Here is a 24,271-nt window from a genome sequence, read left to right on the forward strand (position 1 = left end):
AACAAGAGGCAAGAAGTAATTTTTCTCTACAACAACACTTCAGTCAGTCTTCATAGTTCAACAAACGAATCCTTTCTCATCAGCAAACTTGGCCAAGCACCAGTGCATAGGCAAAGCAGTGAGTGATGTGTCCTGACGCTAGTTCTTTGCTAAATCAGATAACGTTAAAGGACAACATCATTATTCGTTTCACATGATCGTTGATCAAATATTTCGTACGTACTCTCAAATCGCCGAATGTCGCACTAGCACTGCACCCCGGTCGGTAATAGGCAACTATGACACCTAAAAACAGCTGAGGACCGAAACTATATGTCAACAGGCGGTACTGTTGTCACTGTTATAAGGGAAATTACTGCTATTACTGAATACTTATTAAATTGAAAGTTCAGGAAGCGTCTGCTCATACCTAACCGTATCCGATAACACAATCTGGTTTACTCAAAATCTTTTGTCTCCTACCCGAGACACGCTCCTATTCGTGTGGCAGGGATGAATCTAGTCAGGGAAAAGTTCTGCTTGTTTCCTTTTTATGGCCCGCTAAAGGAGGTCGTCGTGGGTATGGTTATTTTTTCTACGACTATGAAGAGGCAGTCTCAGGCGCGATCACCTATCTGCAAATTGCCTTTTCACTGTGTATCTTTTACTTGCTTTGTGCCTGTTACTACATATCTGTTCTCCGATCGTCGTAGAAGTTCCTTTACGCTCGGAGCATCAGATAATCATGGGGCACAGAAAACGTTAATGCCGATGCCCAAACGGTAAAACCTTGATTTCGTTCAGACGAAAATAATCATGTCAATTAGCTTTTTACAGCAAAGTTACGTAGCGCATCGAAAATTATGTACAGATATATGTAAATACATATACATACAGTTAAGCTTGCTTCAGTCTCAGTAAAGGTTACGACAAAGTACTAGAAGCCCTATTCTAGATAGCTAATTAGTAATGAAACAGTATTATTATAACCCAAATATAGAAGCTAGCCTTGAGCCGAATAAATCACAATCGATGACGTTCATTTTAGGATATCGTCATTTGACAGCGTTTTCTTTCGTCAGACGGTGTTAATACAAAAGTATAGTTAGTTCATCGTTGACAACTCAGCGGCAGTACCGTCGTCGACGGTAACAACAGAACCGTTGTTTTCGTTTCTCGCTTGCGAAGTGACACTATGTGCCAGCGGCGGATAGCGCTAGTTGGCGACTTGAACGAGGCCAGGTTAGGTATAACTCGTTGTGTATTCTAGGCTCTGGCGGATCAGTTCCGGGTCTGTCAACACGTTTCCTGCCCACTCACCATTGTTGTGTTTGTTGTTGGGGGCAGCGGCATCGACACTATCAGTACACCGCTGGTTGACCTATGGGAGAATATCAAGCATCGGCAAGTACAGTTGCATATGCACAAGCAGCAGCTAAGGCAACAAACGTCCGCCACATCTGTAATTCTTATCTGCAACGTCAAATCAACAAACCGGAAGCAGAACCTTGGCAGCCCCAGCACTCTTTTTATTGTTTGTCAATATGACATGAATAACAGACAAAGAAAAAAAAAAATGATTCGACGGTACATGAACCCCAGAAAAGTGTTCGAGGAAGCGAAATACCCATAATGACAACGCTGCGTATGTGGTATTGCAGTGAGTAGGGAATAGGGCAGGCAATTGTTCCCATAAACTGGATATGACACACGCGCCATACATGCACATGGGAGGATAGGCATATCAGAATGAACATTTCGCTGAAGCTTACCGTTATTTATCGGAGTGTTAGCTACTATTACAGCCGTAGCTAGAAATATGACAAAGCTGTTTCATTACTTCTATTTATAGGCATCGAGAATGGAACGCGCCGTTGTCCAAATTCCATTAATCAACCATATCGATGTTTCATAGTTAACAAGACGATTGCTTATCCGTCGCTTCTAAAGCGAGTTCCAGTTAGGAAAAAGAAAGTAACTAAATAATCATTGCACGTTTTATCTGTAGTCAGCTTTTCAATATCTCGGGAAGTGACGGGATGTCTGACGGCGTTCCGTTTAAATGGTCATCATTCGATGGTTGTTTTGCCTTATCTTCTTTATATATATAACCAGGTGCCTGCCATATATTTGACGATTCCATGGGGCCGTCTTCCCCTGTACCCGCGGCTAAATTTCCAGATCGGAACATGGACGCGAACAGATTGTCGACAAAGCTGCCAGTCACCAAAACGATACGGCTACTGCTAGGGCTGCCAGCTCGCCATTGGAAAGTTGGCACGACGCTACTGTTTTCTCAGCCCTGCATCGTATCCCATCTGTGAGCCAGCAAACGCCAATCACATCGCTGTCGTCTCGACCACCAATCGAAAGTAAATGGTCATGAAGCCAAGATACTTTCTAACATAGCAAGCCTAGGTAATGACACGGAAAAGCCTAACCATGTTATGGGGACCCGACTCGTATTGGGTGTCAAGCGTAATTCCAACACATGCGACACCGCACAGCAACTAACGATACAAAAAACAAAAGCAAGCCAGAACCATTTCGTCATAACAGGGTGAAATATCTATGGTGTAGGGGCGAAAACGCTCAATTTTTTCACGAATTCTTTCTACTCATCGTCAACGAGGAAGAGATGGGAGCCGGTTGACCGAGCGACAAAATAGGACTAGGACCTGCAGATACTAGAATCGCTCCTGTCTGGTCTCTAGGATCGATCTGTCGTTAGAGGGACAAGCGAAAAGCCACAATAGCCTGTTAATTGAAATCATTTACTGAACTATTGACGCCCGGGAAACGGAGTAGAATGTAACTATAGTAAGCTTAAGAGATTTTTTTTAAAATGATCAATTTGAATAACTGGTTATAATAGTGGTTGAGGGTTAATAGAAACGGGCGTTTGACACCTGGCCAATTGTACCTCGTAGCGGGTCAGAGCATGAACGCAGATGTACCTACATTAAAGATATTTTTATAAGATATATGCAGTGTAACATCGTACTTGGATAATTTTGACTACTCGTTTGTAACCGTCCGCCTTGCTTTTCGAATATAGCACGTTAGCGTCAAACGTATAGCTCCAATGATTTGCAATGGAGCTTTCGTTCGTTTCGTATCGCATCGCGCCTATTTTTAGCCCTATGCTACCACTATTATCGCAGCCACAGAATGTGATCGCCCTGTTTCTTCCACAATCATTGTATTTAGAATGACTTACGGAATGGCTGTCGGCCGTCAAACACTTATAGTGAACCGCTAGCGACGGTCGGTTAATCACGCGTCGGTATACCGTTGATAAATCATTGATTGAGGCCGCTTCTCGTCTGCACCTTAAAATGCGCTAGATGGTTTCCTAAGGAAGCTCGTATTTTGGATATATCTCTCCCTATCTATCCGTATCTCTCTCTTTCCCTCTCCATGCGCTTCGGTTCTTTGTACTTCGAGCTACTGAAGACACGAATGCTACCATCACTAAGTATTGTCGCTTTTCGTGCGCGACGGTGATGACGATGGTGATCTTTTACAAAATTATCATCTTATCAAAACTCACATTGACCAAACGATGGTCTTTTCTCGAATATGTGTGCCTTTGATTGGTAATGACATCGTAGACGAAAGAAGGAAAACGTTGTGCCCCTGTGAGTGTATATCAAAAATATAACAACCTGGAGAGGTACCTTGTTACGATGGTACAAGCTTAAGTTTCGTAATTGTTTTATTGTGCAGCTTTTCATATAGTTTCATAACGACTAATAATAGAAATACTCGAATAGTAGCATGCCATCAGCAGCGGGATGCTGTAGCATATTTTTCGTGTGTAAGATATTTATTTCTATATATAGTAGATATGCCGTATTGAAGAATGAACCTCGCATAAAGAGGACAAACGATACAATGTGCGGTAGCCGTACTTCGTGAGTAACTACGGCAACGAACGGCTTTTCGTGGTGCCACAGTGGTAACATATACTATTTTCTATCAGAATCATCTTTTAAATTTATTGTTGTCCCCTGTAACAGAAACGGAGTACACACACCAAACATTTCTAAATTGTTCGGTGACGCTTTTCGAAATCATATTGCCTTAGCTAAAGTGACAACTGTGATGATTTTAGACATAAAAGAATATCGGTTCAATCTACACACGTACGACCTGTCGCCGTTGCTGTTGTTTAGTACAAATCCAAATTCGTTTGCCAACTCGGAGAGAAATATGCGTCCTATTTTATTTTATAGCACTGGATTGATCGCGTGGTGTTTACACATCAGTTGCTATAAGCGAACTGCTACAGCAGCTCTAGTTATAATTCGCCACACTCAGTAACTTCGTTTGTGTGAGTCATTTAACTAACCGTCAAAAGCACTATAGGTGTTTGTTCATCATATTGATACTGGTCTAGGTAACGTCTACTCTTCCGAAAATCGCCTTACCTTGGCATGTCATTAACTTCGTCTTAGAAGAGTACTAGCATCGGCTGAACCGATCACGCAAAGGCTACTCCGAGGCCATCTCTCAAATAGACCATGTAATATCATTATGCGCATAAATTACGTTGTCTGCTATGCGCGCAAAAGGCAAAAATATCGTCTAGTCAGCTGTCTTTCGTTTTTTTTGGTCTGTTAAAGGAAAAGAGGCGTTGTGTCCAGGTCTTTTGAGTTTCTTCGAGTGACCCGTTTCTGGGTTTCTGGGCCCTGTCATCAGCTAGACATAGCCAGCAGCACTGTAATAGAAATGGATAAAAAACAATAACAGCGTAACGCAAAAACTCGGTATGCTACAACAACAGTCGCCGGTTGCTCCAGACTCTTGAACATTGTCTACCTTATCGCCACGCGCCGTCGACAAGGAAGCTTGGGGCTGGCTATTCACACGATACCCAACGCCAAATCAGGAATGGCGGCCGCAAAGCGAATCATCACAAAGAACTCACCGAGATTAAAATGACTACCATATATTTGAGCGTATTCGAGCGGCAGCAGCAGATACGGACCCGACGCTACGATACTGTGCTCATGACTTTATAGTTACTATTACTATTATCGTACTTTTACGCATTGTTCAATAGCGATTGAGTATTGTATGTGTTCTAAATCCCGGATGTGAGGATTTAATGAGGTAGACAGCCGGAGGAAATCAGTTGACTGCGTGTTAACATGAACTAAAAAAACAGAAATGCACGAGATATATGTTAATTAATTCCCATTCTGTATTTGCGCCAATTTCAGTCGGTGCAATGTTGCCTATGACTATAAATATTTTACTATGGAGAAGTTTCTATGGTCTGTAGCCTGAAAGATGTACGAAGTTGACTTAGAGGTAGATACTTGTCATAACTTATAAACATAATCACTATGTTTTCCCGAAATGTTGTACTATTTGTATATGTTAAGTGGATGAACAAGTTCATTTAGCATAGTGATCTTTATATGCGTATGTGTTATACACAAATCGAGACTTCATTGCAGTTGTCTGTTCCCACGATGACATTGTATAAAGGGCAATCGGTATCTTCATCTTGCTGTTGACGTTAAAATTCTGGTCGACAAAGGGGCATCACGAAAACGAAGACAAAGAAAAGGCTTCAGCTTCATCATGGGCCACCCAACCAATCGCCTTTCACCGACATCAACGAGCTGCTGAGCATTCCACTAAAGGTCTCCATTTTCCGCTGTCTTACACAGGAGCCTAACAAAAAAACGGGTTTACTTCATCGTGCCTCACGTCTCATGTCCCTCTTCTACCTATATAGCTGCATTATGGAGGCATCAAAAATAAGAGACAAATAGCCACATTGCTAGCTTCCTTATGTCGCCACATTACATTTCTACTCAAGGCTAAGTTAGCGGTCTGAATCGAATATCAATCATCATCATCATCACTGCAGTTTTCCTATTGAGGCTGCCGCTTATGGTGTTCCTCAACCCTAAAGCAGACGCCTAAGCCCGGAACAAAATCATCGCTAAAGAAAATACGCCGAAAACTTAGTAGCAGCTAGAAAGACGCGAGTCCAGCGAAATGGCGATCTTATGAGCACCGATGACCGCTCACCAGAAACAGCTTAGCGACAGTCAACGAGCCCAGAACATAACAACTAGTCCTATACTCAAGATATTGCTATGTGATTGTTGCACTTAAGAGTTTATATGAATAAACAGCTCATAACACAATATATATATATAGCTATTACGACCACCGTAAGTCAAAAAAGGGTTCGAAAGGCGTCAGGGTATCATTTTCATTGTAAATAAGCTTATATAGAGACATATACCTACCCGCATACTCGTAAGATATGGCACGCCATAGTTTGGCAAGCTGTTTGTCATGACGAGCATGCGTTCGTCCACCGTCTTTCGCGCTAAAGGGAAGCGTGTTCTTTTCTTTCTCAAACAAAATATATATATTCATAGCGAAGAACAATTGATCGTTTTCTCAAATTCTATTCATTAATCCCTTCGCGTTGGATAACTTCCTATCAAAGTTAAACGTTATAGCCAGTTTTTATGGGACCTCACAAAAATCCGAGAAAAGATTTCTGTTAGACAAATTGGAAGAGCCGCGTCAAACTTTGGATTTGATAAAATCCAAAATTCACCAAAAAAAGCTCGAAATGACATTTTTGAAACAAAAATGAACGGCCGTTTTAGGGAGAAAAATATCAATGGACCATCTAAATAAGCTATATCGCTTAGCTTTTTTTGTTTGACTTGTTTTGTATCTCCTGGTCGCTTCGAGTCTTGAATTTTTGTTTAGCTTTTGGCCTGCCGGCAGCCCAGATTAAGCTTTATTAAATATGTTTGTAGTAAGCGTATTAATGCGACACTTTAGCGATCTCCCGCCTACCAGTATCACTTAACGCACTGCTACTAGCAAAAAGTAAGTTAATTAGATACTTAGTTCTGGATTAAAACTAGATTATAGTAAGTTCTAGATTGAAACCGTAACGCAAGTTGAATAGAAAGACTACCAGGAATGTGTGTGTGGCGGACAGATATGAAAAATTATGGTTTGGAATATTTGTTTTTATTTAGGTACAGTCTTTGAGACAAAGCATGGAAGAGTTCCACTTTCGCTGATATACTTCGTATATATAGACACATACACAAGAACAGGCACGTCCGTGTACATAGACATACATGTGTCATCGTTAAATACGACCAATTGTGTGGTACGATGTCCACCTGGTGGCAGAGGTTAAGACAACTCGAACAAAAATACACCTGTACGTCGTCGCCACCTAAAATAGGACCCGTCGACCTAATTAGATAGGCGTCGATGTATTAGCTAATGTAGCTGTTAACATCTCATGCTGCATCATAACATCTTATAATCCAGCTGTTTTAGGTCCACTATAAACTTCTATATAAAACAATTGCGCTCGCGAAGTGGTATCAGTTTAAAGTGAAACAGTACGGTTTTAAAACGAAAAATGTAACTGCGCAAACCGCAAAACTCAATAGTAACTATTCGAATAGGCTATATAGCCAGCTATTTAAAAACGTAACTTGAACCTTCAACAGATGAACAAGTTGGCCCTCGGCCCGCTGCCGTGAAACGTCTGCGATCATAGTCACGTTTACTGAAGCGGACAACAGAATACATATCGTGACAGACGTTAACTGACTATTGAAAAAATCGAGTTGGAACTTGTAGTGCAATGCAATCGGTGTGATTAGATATAGATCATCAGTGAACTTCTTCAATACGTTCGTTTGGAGTTGACAGTTTTGGATAGGCCATGTTCCTATTGGCTACCTGCTTTTATTGGCTCATTCTAACAAGCAGCAGGAATATCAAAAGCCGGTTGTTTTGTGCCCCCATACGTAACACGTTTCTGTCGAAGATGTGCAAAGTTCTTGTAGAGGAAAGACTAGGTGGTGTTTCCTAATAGTACACTATTATCATCCGAACAATGCCTGACCGATATGCTTATATTGCTCTAGGCAGCCAAAAGGTAACGCATTCTCACTACGCTCGAAACCTAAAGCAAACTACGTGGAAAAAATAGACCAAATAGGCTCCCAACTTCACTTAGAAAATGTCTCGATGTATTGTGTAAACGGTGACGCAGCTTTCGTATCGCCGGCAAACGAAAAAACACACAGTCTTCGACTCGTCACGACAAAATGAGGATACACGTAGTATTCCTGTTTTCTTCATAATTCGTTAACGCGCCAGATCGTCGAATAGATAAAGTCGAGCATAAAAACTTTTCCCGAACGATTTTGCCCGATTTCTGTTATGCTAAACATTATATCTACCGTTAACGAACGTCTACGCTGATAAATCAACAAGGTAGCATCAAGGTGTGTATTCGCTAGAGCTATAGTCAGTTGTCATCGGCTGGATTTCTTCTATTACCTACATATAATATGTGGACTAATCTATAAACGGGATGAATAGCAGTACGTGTGATCTGTCTTCTTTTTGTGTTCATATCTCATGAACTCGGAAGACCCACATGGCTTGGTAACTGGCTTAAGTGTTGCTAGCCGAAGTTAACTTTATAGGATAAAACATCTGGCTCATCATCTGAGTGACCAGCCGTCGTTGGTACGCGACGAGTACACACAGCCGTTTGAAAAAGCCAACATATAATATAGAAATTCAGGGGCGTAAAGGTAAAATTGGTTAGTATCTGTAGTATTCTAGATCCGTTCTAACACACGACGGCCCTATGCGTATGCGGTATATACGATAGCGTAACAGGCTCACTGTTCGATTGAGTCCGTTGTAACAGCGACGCCAATTAGTGAAGAGCATTTGCATAACCAGCCTCTCCAGCTAAAGCTTCAAGAATCAAAACTATCCCCCCTTTTGTCGTGGCTATGGTCAAACAGGTGAGGGAATCTTCGGCTCTGAAGTTGGAATCATCGTTCACGAGTTCGCACACCCGGCATGCCTTTATATAACTGCTATAAAAATCGCTGGTTTAATTGAATGATATTAAGAAGGGAACTGTCATCGACGAGAACATGAATTATATTCACAACGAGGATGACCGACTGCCATCGCCATACGCACTACCAGTAATCAAACATTTCCTATTTGTCGTGCTTAATTGATAACTTATCTCTGAAATAACTTCGGAAGACAGTAAAGAATGTGCAACTTATCAGCTAAATAAAAATAGGTAGACACATTTGTGGACAGGGTAGTTCTTTAATCATTATTGATATACTCGTTGTCCATGCACAATACATTTTATGAATCCTTCTTACATACATTTGCGTTCGAAGTAATAGCTGACATCGTAAACAAGAGCCTCTTTGTTACTGGCGTTTTGAATGCGTTTCTTGAAGAAACAGATTACTCTCTCGATCCAGCCCTTGTGTCCATCTTCAAGTTTACCACATAGCACCATCATGAAACTGTTTTGTATCCAATTGCTTTGTGGCCAAACGATCCTTTCTGCGGTCGAAGCAGACGTCTAGAACAGTATCAGTCCTTCAAAAATTAGGTATAATATATCCTAGCTCAGGCACATATCCATGTCGCAGATACTTCGGTATATATTACAAAAGTGACACAATAGTCTTTTTGTTGTTGCCAGCGCTGTAGCTATCCGCTGAGCGAGCAAAAGTAACAATGCAGAAGGCCAGCACAGGCGATACCCATTGTCACAGAGATATGGCGAAGCGTTATTCTATCTTGTCCATTTGTTTCTCGATCGAACTCTGCTTGTGCAAATGAACTCAGATCTGAGATCGGGAGGATAATCACTTTGACGACCTGAGACACTCAGTACCCACTTGTGAACAATGTGACGCACCACTTCACGAGTAATCCTTATCAACAGCACATAATTGCTTCTCAATAAAAATTACTTAATTAATGACACTTGCAACAATAGCTTGTATTATTTGGGTCTTCTATTACACGCATACTAACTTTATGAATTGAGCCCCTTTTTATATGTCTGTTGTAAAGGCATACGCTTTACCGATGCACGAACTCTCGCAGCATGCGCTATCCTTCCCTAAGCTCGAAATAGGCCCCATTTTCATCTATTTGAATCTCCGAGGCACCATCATCGTTGTTTCGCGTGAACGTTGTTCTGCTGCACGAGGTGCAGCAACGTTCTATGCTGCCGGTAGGGAAAGGGCACCTGGAGAGGGCGTGTAATCACTGGTGAGGGTAATTAGCCCCTATGGGCTGGGTTCGTTCACTGCTGGGGATTGCCGCGCTAGTGATTGAACTGGCAGTGCTTATGGAAGCCGACAGCAAATAGACGAAGAGGGCGTTCGGGTCAAGCCCATGAGAGCCAGAGGCCAGAGACACTTCGAGCCATCTGATAGACATGATTTTGAGGACCCGTTAGCAGCTTGTCAACGCTGCTACTAAGACACCGCTCTTGTATTGTGCACTGACCAATGAGGGATCAAGCAAAATATGCATTACATTAGACGCTTCAGTCATCTGTTTTTGTTGTCACGTGTTCCATTGGCACTGTATTTATCTTTCAAGCTAGTTCAGTTCTTGTGATAAAGTCGATGTCTCAATATAGTCATGTTCATAACCCATGAAGTGAATTTCTCGTTGTACAATATGTTTATTATGTATTTATAGAATTTCAACGCTTTTTTGTGTCGTGCTGCGACAATAAAATAACCTGATGTAAAGCATTGACAGAGCCTTGCCATTCCAATATGAAACGATATTCTTTAAGTAACGACTGTTGTTTCTATCGATGATGATGCGGATCCTGACGACTCTTTTCTTTTTTGGCACACCCTTTTCTACCCAGCAGTTTTACTTAAGAAGATCTAATTAAAGCGAGTATCTGTTTATAGTGTTGCATCATGAGATGCCTCAATTAAATGCAGGTGACTAACAGGACGAGTTGGCAAGAGGCACTAAACCGCTCCCGTCCCGCAAAAGCTTTTTGCACCGCCCTTCAGTGCATCGTTGTCAATCTCAGAGGTTTTATGGAAAGTTTGTCAAAAAATATTTTGGGGAACAAAAGTTATATTGCCTGATTCTTTAGAGTCATGTAAACTTCGCAAAAAAAAAATCGAAAAGGTAGATAGAATTCGATGCACACATACTCAACGTTACCGTAAACGTGCCCTGCTTCGTCATTTTTGTTCGTCTTTAACATTTAACAAGTCGCTGCCATTAGCTCGAATATTTACGAGTTTCCATTCTCTACTTGAGTAGAGCGCGCTTCGATGTCTACGATAGAATGACTACAATAATCATGTGTCCAACGTTGCCATTTCTATACATGCAATTTTTTCGTTACCTTTAATTGGTCGTTATATATTGTCTTTGTCTTGATTTCACTTAGTACAGAACTTTGTAAAAGACGTGATGGTCACACTCTGCCGTCACACAACCGGAATCCCATATCCCATGACTGTACCAACTCATAAACCATTTAGGTTTCTGAGAATAGGTCGTACACCCAAAGCAGCTGGATACCACGACACAACGCTGGTAACAATAATGGCAGCCTTCTTTCACAGCCCGAACAGCAGCTTTCTGAAATGCTGATTGTAGCGTATGAGTAATTCTGCTTTGACGCGAATTCTCTGATCAGCTGGCGAACATGCACGCCTGCGTTCGTCGTAAGTTCCCTCAGAACATGTAGGACGTATGACAGTTAGTCAATACAGTGGCATCGCTCGCAGAAAATCGCTGTTTTCTTCTGCGGGAATAAAAGCTTACGTTGCGGTTAGTTTGCGTGGTTCAATTGCCCGGCTGTAATTAGGACTCAAGTTTGTTAAGTCTGTATGATTCAGTGGAAAAGATGATTAAAGAAGATTTCAAGATTCTTCACATGTTGTTCTACCACAATCCAGTAAGTACGTTACGCTTCCTGTGTTCCATGATCTTGTTAACGTATACGATTTATACGCTTAGTTAGATCAATGACTATTAAAAAGATAAACATGGATTTCGGTCTCGTAGGAAAATTTTATGTAGTATTAGTAAGAGGATACCACGGTTTATGGGCTTACTAATCGTTCTAAGTAGTCCGAGTTTAACGTTCGACATTCCAGAGAACGAAGCAAATGCTTTGTTTCTACGGGCATAACCCGTTATTATAAGAAACGGTTGCATAACAATAGTTCTATTTCCAATAACAAAAGAAACTGCCAGATCTCTTATATATACGAACTGCCCAGCACAGAGAATACGTCCCTGGAGAGAGTAGTCCAGTACAAGCTTTAGACAAGGTATTGAACTTGGTTACCTAAAACAGTATTAACCTCTAGCTTTGAATCTTCTTAACGAGTAGAAAAAGTTACCATACTCTCGTTGCACCGCATCGCCATTGCAAGCTATTTGCAGCCGCTATATTCGGTATTTAAACACAACAGCTTTGCAACCTGTATAATAGATTTTAGAGACAGACCCGAACTGCTCCATCAGTCAATCTCTTCCCTTTGGTTTTAAATTTAACATGGCACTAAACAATATGTAGCAAGCATTCGTTAAATTAGCTTTTGACAGACATTCGTTTTGCGCTTCCGCAGTCGCCCAGTTGCCGTAACAGTCCCTTCCCGCCGGAGGTGGGGGCACCACTCAGGAATAAGCGTGAACTTTCGGCCATTCTGTGCTATCGAGTGCCGCTGACTGTTATTTCTTAGTTAATCCCATCAATTGATCTAGTGTAAAATGCTATTTTCTCTACTCGTCTGCCACAACAATTTTCCGTACACACGGGTACACTCACAAACATTTATGCCTGTCACGCTTGTCTTTTCTACTCAATAGAAACGTCGATAGCAGCATCAATAATCTATATATTTTATATAGGCAAGGTAAAATCCGCAGCTATACAATCATCGCGTATGAAGCTATCGGGAAGTTCTATCGCTAAACCTACAATTACTGTTGTTAGAGTGGTGCTAGTTTCTTGACCATTTGCCGTTCGTGTCGTTGACAAAGTCCAGTCATGTTATCTTGGTAGGTTACTGTGAAGGGCGGTGGGAAACACCGGGCGGCAGCGGTACTGACGGCTCTGATTATGAGCCAGGGGCATCGGACGGATCAGTGATAATGACGATGGGGATAATGTTGGTGATTAGGTTCTTCTGTAATATCGTCAACAGCTGTAGCGGCAGCTAACTAAAAATAAGAGAGAATTACATCGAAAAGTTAGACGGACACCTAAACGCGTACGCAGCGCCGACGCTTTTGTTGCGGTCACATCACAGACCCGTAAGCACAAGAACAACAGCTATATATTGTGCATCGCTAACAACATTAGTTAGTTGGCAATGATGTAATGGTATCGTGTTCGAAGATAAATGCTAAGATCTGCTCATGACAACGTCATTTCTATTGCGACAGTAGAAAATCGCTGATTTAATACAGTTTTTTTCCTAGTCACTTTCGACACTTCGAACACCTGACTGCAGCGTCTACAGCGCAGGTAAGATCGAGTCCCGCCAAACAAAGGCATGCTACCGGCAAACTTCGGACGGGTGACCGGCTATTGTAAGCGAAATTAGGTAAAAGTAAAGGACTGTGCGTATTTAGGTACCTGATGTTATACCTATATAATCCAATTATATTATTATAACGCGGTGGTTTTAATTCACGGTTACGAATAACGATTAAAAGAATAGGAGAGTGTAAGCTGAAACGGAACTGTAGTAGAAAAGGCAATATGGTTTTTAGAGAGACACATTGAAAAATAATTATAGAAATATTTAAGGCTTTCAAGGTAGTTCTGTTAAATTGAAAACGATGTTAACTCAATAAGAGAGCAAACGACGCCAAAAGGGGCGAGCAGTTTTAAAGGATCGAATCTTTGCCCTGGAAAATAATATTCGAAACACTGCTATGTTTGAAATAGAGACTATCACATAGTTTTAAAAGCACGAAATGATGACATAGTCGAATGTTTTAACACACGCATGCGTATCCCTTTTACGTAACGATATGAAATTTGGTTCGAGTTTTTAAATGTTTTTAAATTATGTTATTGATCTTCGGACGTTTTTTTTTCTTTTTCCTAGTATGTTAGACAAAGATAGTCTAATCGCTGGCCGACAGAATAAAAAGCATCCCAAAAATGTTTGCCATCAACGTTTCTAAGCTTGCAGTAGCTCGAAGAAGGGCGATCCCAATATTCAATGTAATATAAATAGTACATTATAGAAGCTCATCTATCTGTTAGTGCCGCTTAAGGCAACATGCTGGATGGACACTGGCTGTATAGCCAAAACTTGAAACTTGCTAAGTTGATAGAAGGATCCCGATCTTGTCATCAGTCTTTCTGGCTACGGGGTAGGCAGTCCGCTGTGACATTGACATTAGGTAATCGCTTTCTATTGTTACCAAACAACAGCGTGAATCCTTCCTATTATTTTCCTTTATAGACGCACGAGCAATGGAAACTCGAATTTGAGTGAGCATACGCCATCAATTCGGTAAGATATTTGGAAATGCAAGAACGAGCTCCTCAACGAAACAAGTAGCAAGAAATTTGGTTCCGTATTTGCACCATGTTGGTGCGTGTGTGGCAATACGACAGAATGTGATGACTATCCATGTTAATAATAACAATAATGATCGTTTACTGGTGGCAGCCATGCTGTAGAAAAGATCAACGTATGACCTTCTTTTGGCAACTCAGGTTACGGCATTATATCCCTTGCAAAGTGAGGATAAATATAGATATTCGAAGGCCAACTTATAGATCCGTTTATTTTTCGTCTTTGAATGTCGAAATAAGTGAGGCATGCATTTTTTTCAATATTAGATATTTTGGGAGGCAAAGACCACATGTAGCATTATTTTGGATTTCGTTTGCAGTATCTATTTCTCAGGACGATTATTAATTATTATAACGGTGATGATGGTCATAAAGAAATTACTAGCAACAACATGTTGTCAACGTTAGGCATGACAAAGGCTAAGTTCAGAATAGTGAGCAGTTTATTGCCTCTTAGATGCCATCTAAAAAAAACTGTTTATTATAAATAAAATAATCAAATATAAATTTCACATAGTCTTTCTATAGCTATATATATAATAAATGATCTAGGTGAACTCACAGTCCGCGCCCGCAAGTGGAAGCTGGCTTCCAATGTTCGCGTGCTGCAGTGATAAGTAGTCAACACTTATAAAATGACATACAGATATTATACGGCTATCCTGAACTGGATAGGGGCTCCCGCGGCCATCCCTTTAATATCGGTATTAAGATTGTTGAATTCACAACCCAGTTCTATTGATGCCACAGTGAAATGGTGTTTTGTGAGACAATCGGTCAGGCACACGCATTACCTAGGTACAATATTATTAACGTAGCCTTTCAATATGATTCTGCCTACAGTTGTCGACATTTGACGGATAAACGGTAACCAGTTCCCTTATAGCTCTTCGCTCGACCTTCCGTGTATTCACATTGCTAAACTAGTTAGTTTAATTGAGGATAAACTATTAACTTTCACTACCTGCTGTGTAAATTTTCCAGATGACAGGTCATCGGACCATCATAGCGCAGTTGGCTCTGGCAGTGCACTTATCATCGCAATCTGAGTTTTGAGTTCGGGCCCTGAATTATCAAACGCCAACCTTCGCTCGTCGTATCATCCTGCGCAGTTATCTGAGCGATGACACATCCTCACAAGCGAAATAATAACCTTTTTACAAACCGAAATACAACAAGAATAACAACAAAAGTCGCCACAACTGTGGCGCGGTATTTTTTAAAGGGACCAATGGCCTCTCCGTTGAACGATCCGATGACTCACGATTCTGCGTCCACGACAACCCAGCATTTTCTACCTATTAACAGGAATACAGCGCCGCATCTAAGAACGGGCCTTTTGAATAGTTCATGCAGTCCTGTTTAACGTAAAGGTAATTCCAGAATTATCAAGCCAGGTAGCTGTTATATTAATTTAGCTAACTGACCTCTTCTCTGCCACCGAATACAGCGGACTGGACGCAACATAGCAACGGTCGTCTTCCATTCTTAAAGCCAGGGAACTTCCGCAGACGGTAGCCTAAGTTAACAAAGACGAATTCGCCTGTGGCGGCGGCTTGAGAAGAGATCATCTTGAAGCTTGACACCCATTGCTCGCATGCGTACATTTAATCCGTAACAACTGATAAGGCCCGATGACTCTCGTACAAATGAACGACCTTACAAATCGCTGTCACCCTGAAACAAAGATATATAAAGGGAAAGTACTTGAGAGAGCATCGAGACAAGAGTGTGTGATTCATTACCCTACAGAGTGGCAGTTAACCACGCATTCGATATTACCGTGACACTCAGATACCGAAATAGGCCCATCCGCTAATCGCACGCCAATGCGCAATCTGAAACCACTCTCGCATACCAAATATATAGGCGCACAGTGGAAATAGCGTGGGAACGAGGCGACCCGTGGCCTGGCAGGATAACGAGAATCGTCCTTTTAACTGCGTAGTTTAAATAAATAAAGTCACCGTACGTTACCTTAATTCCTAGTATTCTATGTATGGCATCAAGCGGGCAGGCTGAGTGGACTTGCATCACTGCTCCATGTTGTTGATTCTCTTGAGCGCCCGGTATCGCGTAAGGACATGGTGCCTGCAAGCAAGCACTGTGCTAGACGAGAGAATGCGTCAGCTTGCGCGAACACGAGCGAAACTGTTTCGCTACGAAGAGAGGCGAAAGCAAACGCCGCTAGTGTTGGATTAGCATGTAGTACACTGGGTCAATCAACGCATCGTTACCTCGCAGTAGATAACGGTCGGTAACGGAAATGTCGTCCGTTATGAAAGTTAGCTACGAGAAGCGTCAGTCGTAGCGGTCGCAGTGACGTAAACTGATACGAGTGTACACGAAACAGTTGAAGCGTCATTCTCAGAGATGGATGAGTCCAATTCGTGTGTCCTATCTAACTGGGCTGGGTGACTAACTCTAAAGCGCTTTCGACAAAGACGTCCAGCAGACGACGTTCGAGACGTCGGCTCAAGGCTGAGCCGGATGCATGGGCAAGGACGTTCTCATTGCAACGGTAGAAAGATATTGTGGGATAGCATACAAGGCTGGCGCTCAGTTAAAACTTACGCAGCATGACTAAAGGCATATACCTACGAACGAACGCAACTAAGGAAGAATCAACCGACGCTTAACGATATCATAATAAGAGAATAGTCGCACAATTATGTTGAAATAAGCTTCTCTTATAATAATATTACAGAAATTTCCTGTCGGCCCAATGTAACTCACCCAGTTCACTTTTACACACCTGATTCATATTCACGGGCGAAAATCGTTCGGAACGCTGCTGGCGCCCAACGAACAGCTATGAATTAAGCGATCCATGATAAATACGGTTCGCCGGAATTGTACCAACAAATTCGAGCACTTCTCGCGAAACTATTATCTTGCATTATCGGACTCTTAAATTCCACAAACGATAACGGTGATAGCGGCTTTCAACAACGATCAATTGCAGACACATGTCAGATTTCTACCTAATTTGCAATGTTTTGACCAGTAATTGACCTACGACGTCGTCTAACGTCAGTCGATTTTCCTGCAGGACATGACACTGTAGCCAATTTCCTGTAATTGTCCATTCGGCCGATGTGTGGCACACTGACTTGATCGTAAAATTAGATTGCAGCGGCTCGGTTGATCATTTTTCATGTTAGCACCTCTCCGAAAAATACTCTCTCATGGCGTTAAGATATTAGTGTCCACAAAACTGAATAAGCTTCGATTTATCACTGCGTAATAGGACGTCGTTAGTGGACTAATAAATTAGAAGAGCCCTATCAATGTCTTCAATCTCGCAACGTTACGTTACGTTACTAACTTACTTAGCCCAGTGAATAAAAGAACTACTCAAATACCATCTATCGTTAATTACTAAGGAAAATATCGTCTGCAAAGATTCATGGGAACCTTATTTCGTGTCGCATAATTTCGAATTTAATGCAGGATAGACTTTGTATTTATATAATGATAATTAGATAACCAAGTCCTCAGATCCTACTAGGTCTATTCAAAGAGGTTCAATTCATTTGAAACAAATCACATCAAAATCACCTCTTAGATATATAGAAGCGATTGTTGAAATACCTGTTAATGAATTACACTTTTTTTAACAGCTTAAGAGACTAATAGTCCAACTAATATCGAACACGTTCTATTATCACGAGTCTTATTAGGAGGTATTACTATAGGACATATGGACGTGCTACAGCATCGATCAGCCGCCTAGTTTTAACGTCCTATGAGCTCTACGGCCAAACAGACCACCCAGTCCCCGAGCCTTTCGAAATGCATTTACGTGGGAATATGATAAGGTGCCACCTCAAAATCTTATTGCAACATCTGTCCATACGAATGTTGCACATTCATAGCCCAAAATACTATTCGCAAGTAGCCACTATAACAGTAGAACAGCTAAAAATTCATTGTCGACCTTCCCAACAGTTTGTTTTTTATAGGCAAACGTTTCATTCTAGCCAGTGTAAATGGACACTCAGTCACTAGAGTACTACGAGCCGGTAATCGAATCGGTGACAATTGTTTTCGCTCACAACCTGCAACGATAAACATCGGCCCGCATTATTGCGAGCATTTCGGATGCCCACCCAAAGAATACTTCAAAAAAAAGAACTGAAGCACCGTCTGAAGTGGCGGCTGTTGTCAACGGCGTCCGCACTCTATTTCAACGTATCTCATTCAGCAATACCATGCGCCGTGTTAAGTTACGTTAGCACGATACAAGTTTTCGTGTCGCCGCTGATGATCCGAGGGCCATTCGCGTAGGACTTGGTGGCGGCCATCTTTCATCGCGGCATCATGAATTACCGCCAACTCAACGGCCGCAATGAAAAACACTCAAGAATCAAACAAATACAAAAAAAAAATAACAACGAACGGGATAGGCGCACAGCCACTTGGCAACACGGTCAGACAACAAAAGAATTTCCTTAAGTGTCATATGTATTTCACAGGCCCAGTTTTTACCCCCCAGACTTCTCCCTTTCTGATCCCAAACATCAGCGCTGGTGCTGATACATTTGTGATTCTTGTTAGTATCATTGTATTTCTTGTGTTTATAGCCAATATATATATATATAAAAATGTTCGAAGGGAATGTGCCTTAGGTGTTCAGGCCAAGTCGGCCATTTGCAAACAAGTAGTAACGTTTGAAGGGAGGATTTAATGATGTGAAACGAAAAGCGAAGAAGAGAGGAACGTACGTAATGGAGGTTTCAGTGGCAAATTTTACTTGTTCGCAGGTAATTTTTAGAATGTTTTTTAGAAATGTTCCATTTGCATCGAATTCCTTTACTACAGCTACATAAGGACAACGAAACAATGATACTATGTAATCCCAGTTATTGGCAGTTTCAAAAGGTTGTACCCGTATGCCTATTGATTTCCATCTTCGGTCCTGTGTGTTTGAGAGAGCCAAGTCCCCCTTTCATTCTCTAAGATGTATATAGGGATAGTAATAATAATAACGAATACATCGACGGCGCACTTTAATCTTCGAGAATGTTTCTCAGAAAGTATAAATTGTATATTCCCCGTATATAGTGTCCATTCATTCATTACACTATTTTCCTAGGACATTTTAACGTCCTATCGTGTTTGATCCTTAACTATTTGATTTTTTTGCTGTGCCGTATCACACGATGGGGATGAGATTTTGCAGCATTATTGTCATATTTCGCTAACGCATAGTTCGATACGTGCGATATACCCCGCCACTTTTCGATCCATTGTTGCTTGTTCGACGACACCTTGAACGTGTGATCCGAAGGCTCTTGGAAATCGTTACATTTAAACTGATCTTTTCCTTATATAAACGCGTCACACAGGTTTGCTTTTGTCAAGATTACATTATTTCGTTTCTGCGTTCGATTTAGCCTTAATCCTATCCACAAGAACCGTTCACCTGTTTGGCTAAACGTCACAATTACCATTACTGAGCGACCTTTCTGTCATCGTATATCATTCATCTGCCATAATTAATATTGGATCGAAATGGGTTTACGTCTCGGCTGTAATCGCTTGTGACGCTTCGTAAGGCAAGAATCACCATAGGAAGGGTTAAGGGAACCCTAGTTAATATGCAAATTAGCTGAGTTTTCTGTAAACATCCCCATTACGAACGAGTAATACACTACTAACCTGTTGGCTTAGGAACATAGTGGGGCAGTCTATGTTCGAAATTAGGCGGAGACACATTTCGTGTCGTGCTGAATTGGACCAGACGTCCGAAGCAATGCTTAATAGTTGTTCTGAACGTAAAAAAATGTATTAGAATGCTTGCTTACTATGTATGTTAATGTACAATGAGCCATATCAGCGAAGTAGCACCCCTCTGAGGACATTCCGTGACGAGTCAACCTAAGTTTCAAGCAAGGCAACTTATAATGTTAGGCAGTTGGCCGCTACATTCATCCGCATTTTACGAAGCTGGAACTCAGAGGTCAATAACTGGATACCCTCATGGTGCTTATAAGCTATAGCGGTTTTATTCTTTCTTAAGTACCGTTAAGAATGAATTCACTTAGCATCACGGAGCAGTGTTTGCGTTCACTGTCCTACTATTAGCCAGGTCACGATTAGCCCGTATCTAAATTAGGTAAGCTCAACTTGGCTAAATGTCTATTCCGTCACTCACCACCGAATCCCTATCGTCACCAATCGAACGATATGATTGTCTCTATTTTTTTGTAGATACAATGTATGGTATCTTCTTCAACCGCATCGCTTCGCGCATGGCTATCTTCCTTAGTTTGCCCTACATCTAGCGACAGCCTCTGGCGATGAAAAATAAAGACGGGATCTTTGGCTTACGGCCGATAATAGGGATCATCAAATCGAAGTAAATCCTACGCCCACTTTTCCTTCTTCTTTAGTTCCATCGCCAACGGAACCGTCCTCAAAAACAATAGAAGTAGCATCGACAACCACATGCTATGGCAGGCGAAATAACAGGATTAGAAAGAAACGAATAACCGCCCGAAGTAGAAGTACAGTCAGAAAAGGACTTGATCGCTTGATCACGACTTCTCGCAATCTGCCCGTATTGCTGGTAGTTTCCTATTCCGATTTTTGTCGACCGCTGCGAATTTTTATTTCCCTTTTATTTATTTCCCTCCTAAAGCGCCGTCGTACGCTAGAACAGCGGGTGCGAAGTCGCGGAGGGGTAGAATTTCCCATGCTGCAGTCCCGACAAAGTAGCTGAAATTCGCTATGTTTGGAAACTTGTGACAGATAGATGAACATTGTTGATAAGTCCGGCGTGTTCGAGCACGCCATTAGCACTCCATACGGAGTCAGCGAGCGTAGGAAGCTACTCGGGATGAACAAGGCGGGCTTTTTAAATAGCTTCACAAGCACCCGGAAAAGCATGCGAAAAAGACCATCAAATGAAATGAGAATAGCCTATAGCATCGTAATACCTAAGTGAGAGGTAAAAAACATATGGAAATAAGAGAGCACTAATTAAATTAGCATTGCAGATGAACTTGGCGTTCAAAAATATCTCAAACTCATCTTTATCTTCATTCATTGTTTGTAACGTGTCACACCTATGCGCATGCAAGCCTGAGTCGTATCTGCGAGTATAAGCACTATACTACATATGTGTGGTGGTGATAGAATAGGAAATGCAGGTGAAATGACGGACGACAGAAGTGTCTCATCCTTGCCATTTTTAGGACAATTGCGTACTTAAACTCCACAAAAGGCATGTCAAACCGTAAGCGACACTAAAGGCGTATTTTGCCTGTTTTCCAATTGGAGAACAATTATGACCAGCAATAGCGAGCTGAATCACGCGGAGTGGTGATCTATGAAATAGTGGTACCATTCTGCGGATGATCACTGCATCGGCTTGTTCAATCGTGACTTTAATCTACACAACGGGATTTCTGAGAAAATTTTCATAGATTTATCGGCCATATTTCGAAAATTACCCGTTCGGTTAACGTCTCAGCCTGTTGCCTGTTCATACTGTTGAGCTAGAGTCGGAAATCATCTCATTAATTACAATTGATATGTCTACCGGGTGGGACATGTTACTGGAAAGTGAGCCAGACAACAAAAGCTTTCATCAGCGAGAACAAATTAAGGAATTACACAATTACAGGTCGAGCCAACGGAAGCAGTTGAATAGGCCCAATATCCGAAGTCGTAACGTTAATGGCCATAAAAACAAACCAGCTACTGCCGTAACTAGAAGCTGTCATGGGCTAAACACACAGTAGAAAAGTAAGTGGAATTAGTATGCCCTATATATCGATTGTTAGTAGAGAATGGAAACTTCGATCACTTTTTCTCTTTTTAATCCCAGTAAACGATGAAAGCAACCTTCTGTTGATCATGGACACAGCCAAAAAAAAAAGTTAGAATAACGATAAACACTACCTTTGTGCTATTCTGCAAAAATAGCCAAACCGCCATATGAGACCAATGAGAGGTCTGACACGTTTAGAAAAAATATATGAAAAGCTTTCATGCCAACGAGCAGCGCGCAGGACCAGTCATTGAGTTAAATATAATCCAATAAAGAAAAACTTATGCTTTGTACCCATTACTAGATTCTTCATTTAAGCCTAAATTATATGTTATTTGAAGCTAAGTGGAGCTTAACAAATTAACGACGAAAGATTTCCACGTTATTGTGCATCTTTTAGAAGGGAGTTTTCTAACGTCAGAATAGGAAGTACGGGTAACTTTATGCTATGAAACTCAACTGCTTTTTTTGTCGTCAAGCAATGTTATTACAGCTTACAGTTATTAAGCACAGGATTTTAGGCTCTACCTAATACATTCTGCAATTCTATAGATCTGCGTATAATGGAGATAAGGTAAGTTTGAAATTCTCCTCTTATGACGATCAATCTACGCAAAAGACAAAAATATAAATGCATAACCTATAGGATTGTCATCTGAACCGCAAGCAAAAACAAAGTTTAAGTTATTTAATCACTGAAAGATATTTAGGTATTGTGGTCAGCAGCACACGCTATCTCTCGTAACAGTTTAGTCAAGTTAAAAAAAGACTTAGATTAGGCTGTAACGATAGATCGCCTTAGAGAAAATTGGTACTTTATACAGGACAAACACATCCTTACGTATTAGACAAACAAAATAACAACTGCTCAGTTCTGTCTCATCTATACACAAGCACGCCCACACATATATGTCAAACTCTCTACAAAGGAACGCTTTTTAGCGAAGCCATGACATAAAATAGTCATAATCAACTTCAGCTTTCGTCGTGCTTCATTTTTAGCGATATCTGCATTTTTCCTTTTTATGCTATCTTCTGCTACCTCTCTCTCTCTCTTTCTTCCTCGCTTTTCTTCTTTTGTTAGTCAGTATATTTTCCAAACGCTGCGTCTGTGGCCATTTCGAGGCTACGCGTTTGTGGCTGTCGCAAAATAGAAACCCCCGTAAGGAGACAAAAGCCTCGTTATTTTAGGGCTCTCTACATTACAAAATGGTAAATAATATGTCGACAATAGGAAAGTTTTCGCGTTTTTTTTCGTCGGACAGAAGGTAAAAAAGCGACGCGCAAGAGCTACGTGTCTAGAAAAATGTTCGTGGGTCCACAGACGATCTCTGCGCAAGTCACCAGTAAAGCACACGACGCTTATGTTGGCCAGGCGACGTTCTGACGGACGACGGCTCGTTTCCACTCAACATCGCCCTCATATAGAGCTGTTGTGGACACTGACAAATCTGCGGCATAGACGACGCCGTAGAGCCTGTCAGGACAGACTCTTCCGTTGATAGAACCCGCAGTACAGTGCTGGGTGCCTTCGTCATATCCTTTATCACAGCGTTGAGCAGTAAACGTATGCGGTTGTTTTTGATTCCATTGTTCAGTCAGCCGCATCCAGACGTTGAATCAGTGTGACGTCGCGAACGCGTGATGCCACGTTGACTGTCAACTGGACCGTCATGTTTCGCTAAACAAGAACTGCTAGGATCGACACCTCGAACAGTTCAGCGAATGAGCAAAACGCTTACGGGGCTCAGAACGAAAACATGGTAACCCTGTCTTTCTTTGTTTTTGATGATCATTGCAGTGCAATTAGTGAACACATGTTAGCAGAGTTCTCGTCTAATGGAAAAACCAGACAAACTCGCAGTTTGTTTTTCGTAGAATGACCAGGAAAATAGGGCTAACAAGATTAGGCTTGGCTTACATTAATGATACAACAGCTTCTCCCCACAGGCCGCCTCTAACCAGCGCAAAAACAGATTCGATCTTGTAGAATTTAACCGCATTCATTCTTTGCGACGGTTTCCGGCACGAAAAAATCTTCAGGTATATCTATATCCATT

At 41.5% G+C, this 24,271-nt stretch overlaps 1 protein-coding gene and 2 long non-coding RNA genes across 6 annotated transcripts in view; 2 read left to right on the plus strand and 1 right to left on the minus strand.

The window, feature by feature from the left end:
• Positions 1-24,271, minus strand: part of hwt (SH2 domain-containing adapter heavyweight) — a 103,685-nt gene that overhangs the window by 43,259 nt on the left and 36,155 nt on the right. For 2 of the 4 annotated variants that reach the window (XM_022814013.2, XM_022814012.2), the window contains exon 1: positions 9,205-10,167. The exons of 1 other annotated variant lie outside the window; for it this stretch is intronic. In XM_022814013.2, coding sequence (XP_022669748.1) covers positions 9,205-9,346 — 142 coding nt within the window. In that variant the 5' untranslated portion in view covers positions 9,347-10,167. Of the gene's footprint in view, positions 1-9,204; positions 10,168-15,858; positions 16,109-24,271 lie in introns of those variants that run through there. One more of the 4 variants, XM_022814016.2, reaches the window with a different exon arrangement.
• Positions 3,012-6,151, plus strand: LOC147754491 (uncharacterized). Its single transcript, XR_015317987.1, has 2 exons — positions 3,012-3,620; positions 4,608-6,151. It is a non-coding gene; the product is annotated as an uncharacterized LOC147754491 (long non-coding RNA).
• On the plus strand, positions 11,641-22,504 carry LOC147754492 (uncharacterized). The gene is made up of 2 exons (XR_015317986.1): positions 11,641-11,782; positions 15,416-22,504. It is a non-coding gene; the product is annotated as an uncharacterized LOC147754492 (long non-coding RNA).

This window comes from Varroa destructor, unplaced genomic scaffold, assembly GCF_002443255.2.
Source record: "Varroa destructor unplaced genomic scaffold, Vdes_3.0 BEIS01000007.1, whole genome shotgun sequence".
Taxonomy (NCBI): domain Eukaryota; kingdom Metazoa; phylum Arthropoda; class Arachnida; order Mesostigmata; family Varroidae; genus Varroa; species Varroa destructor.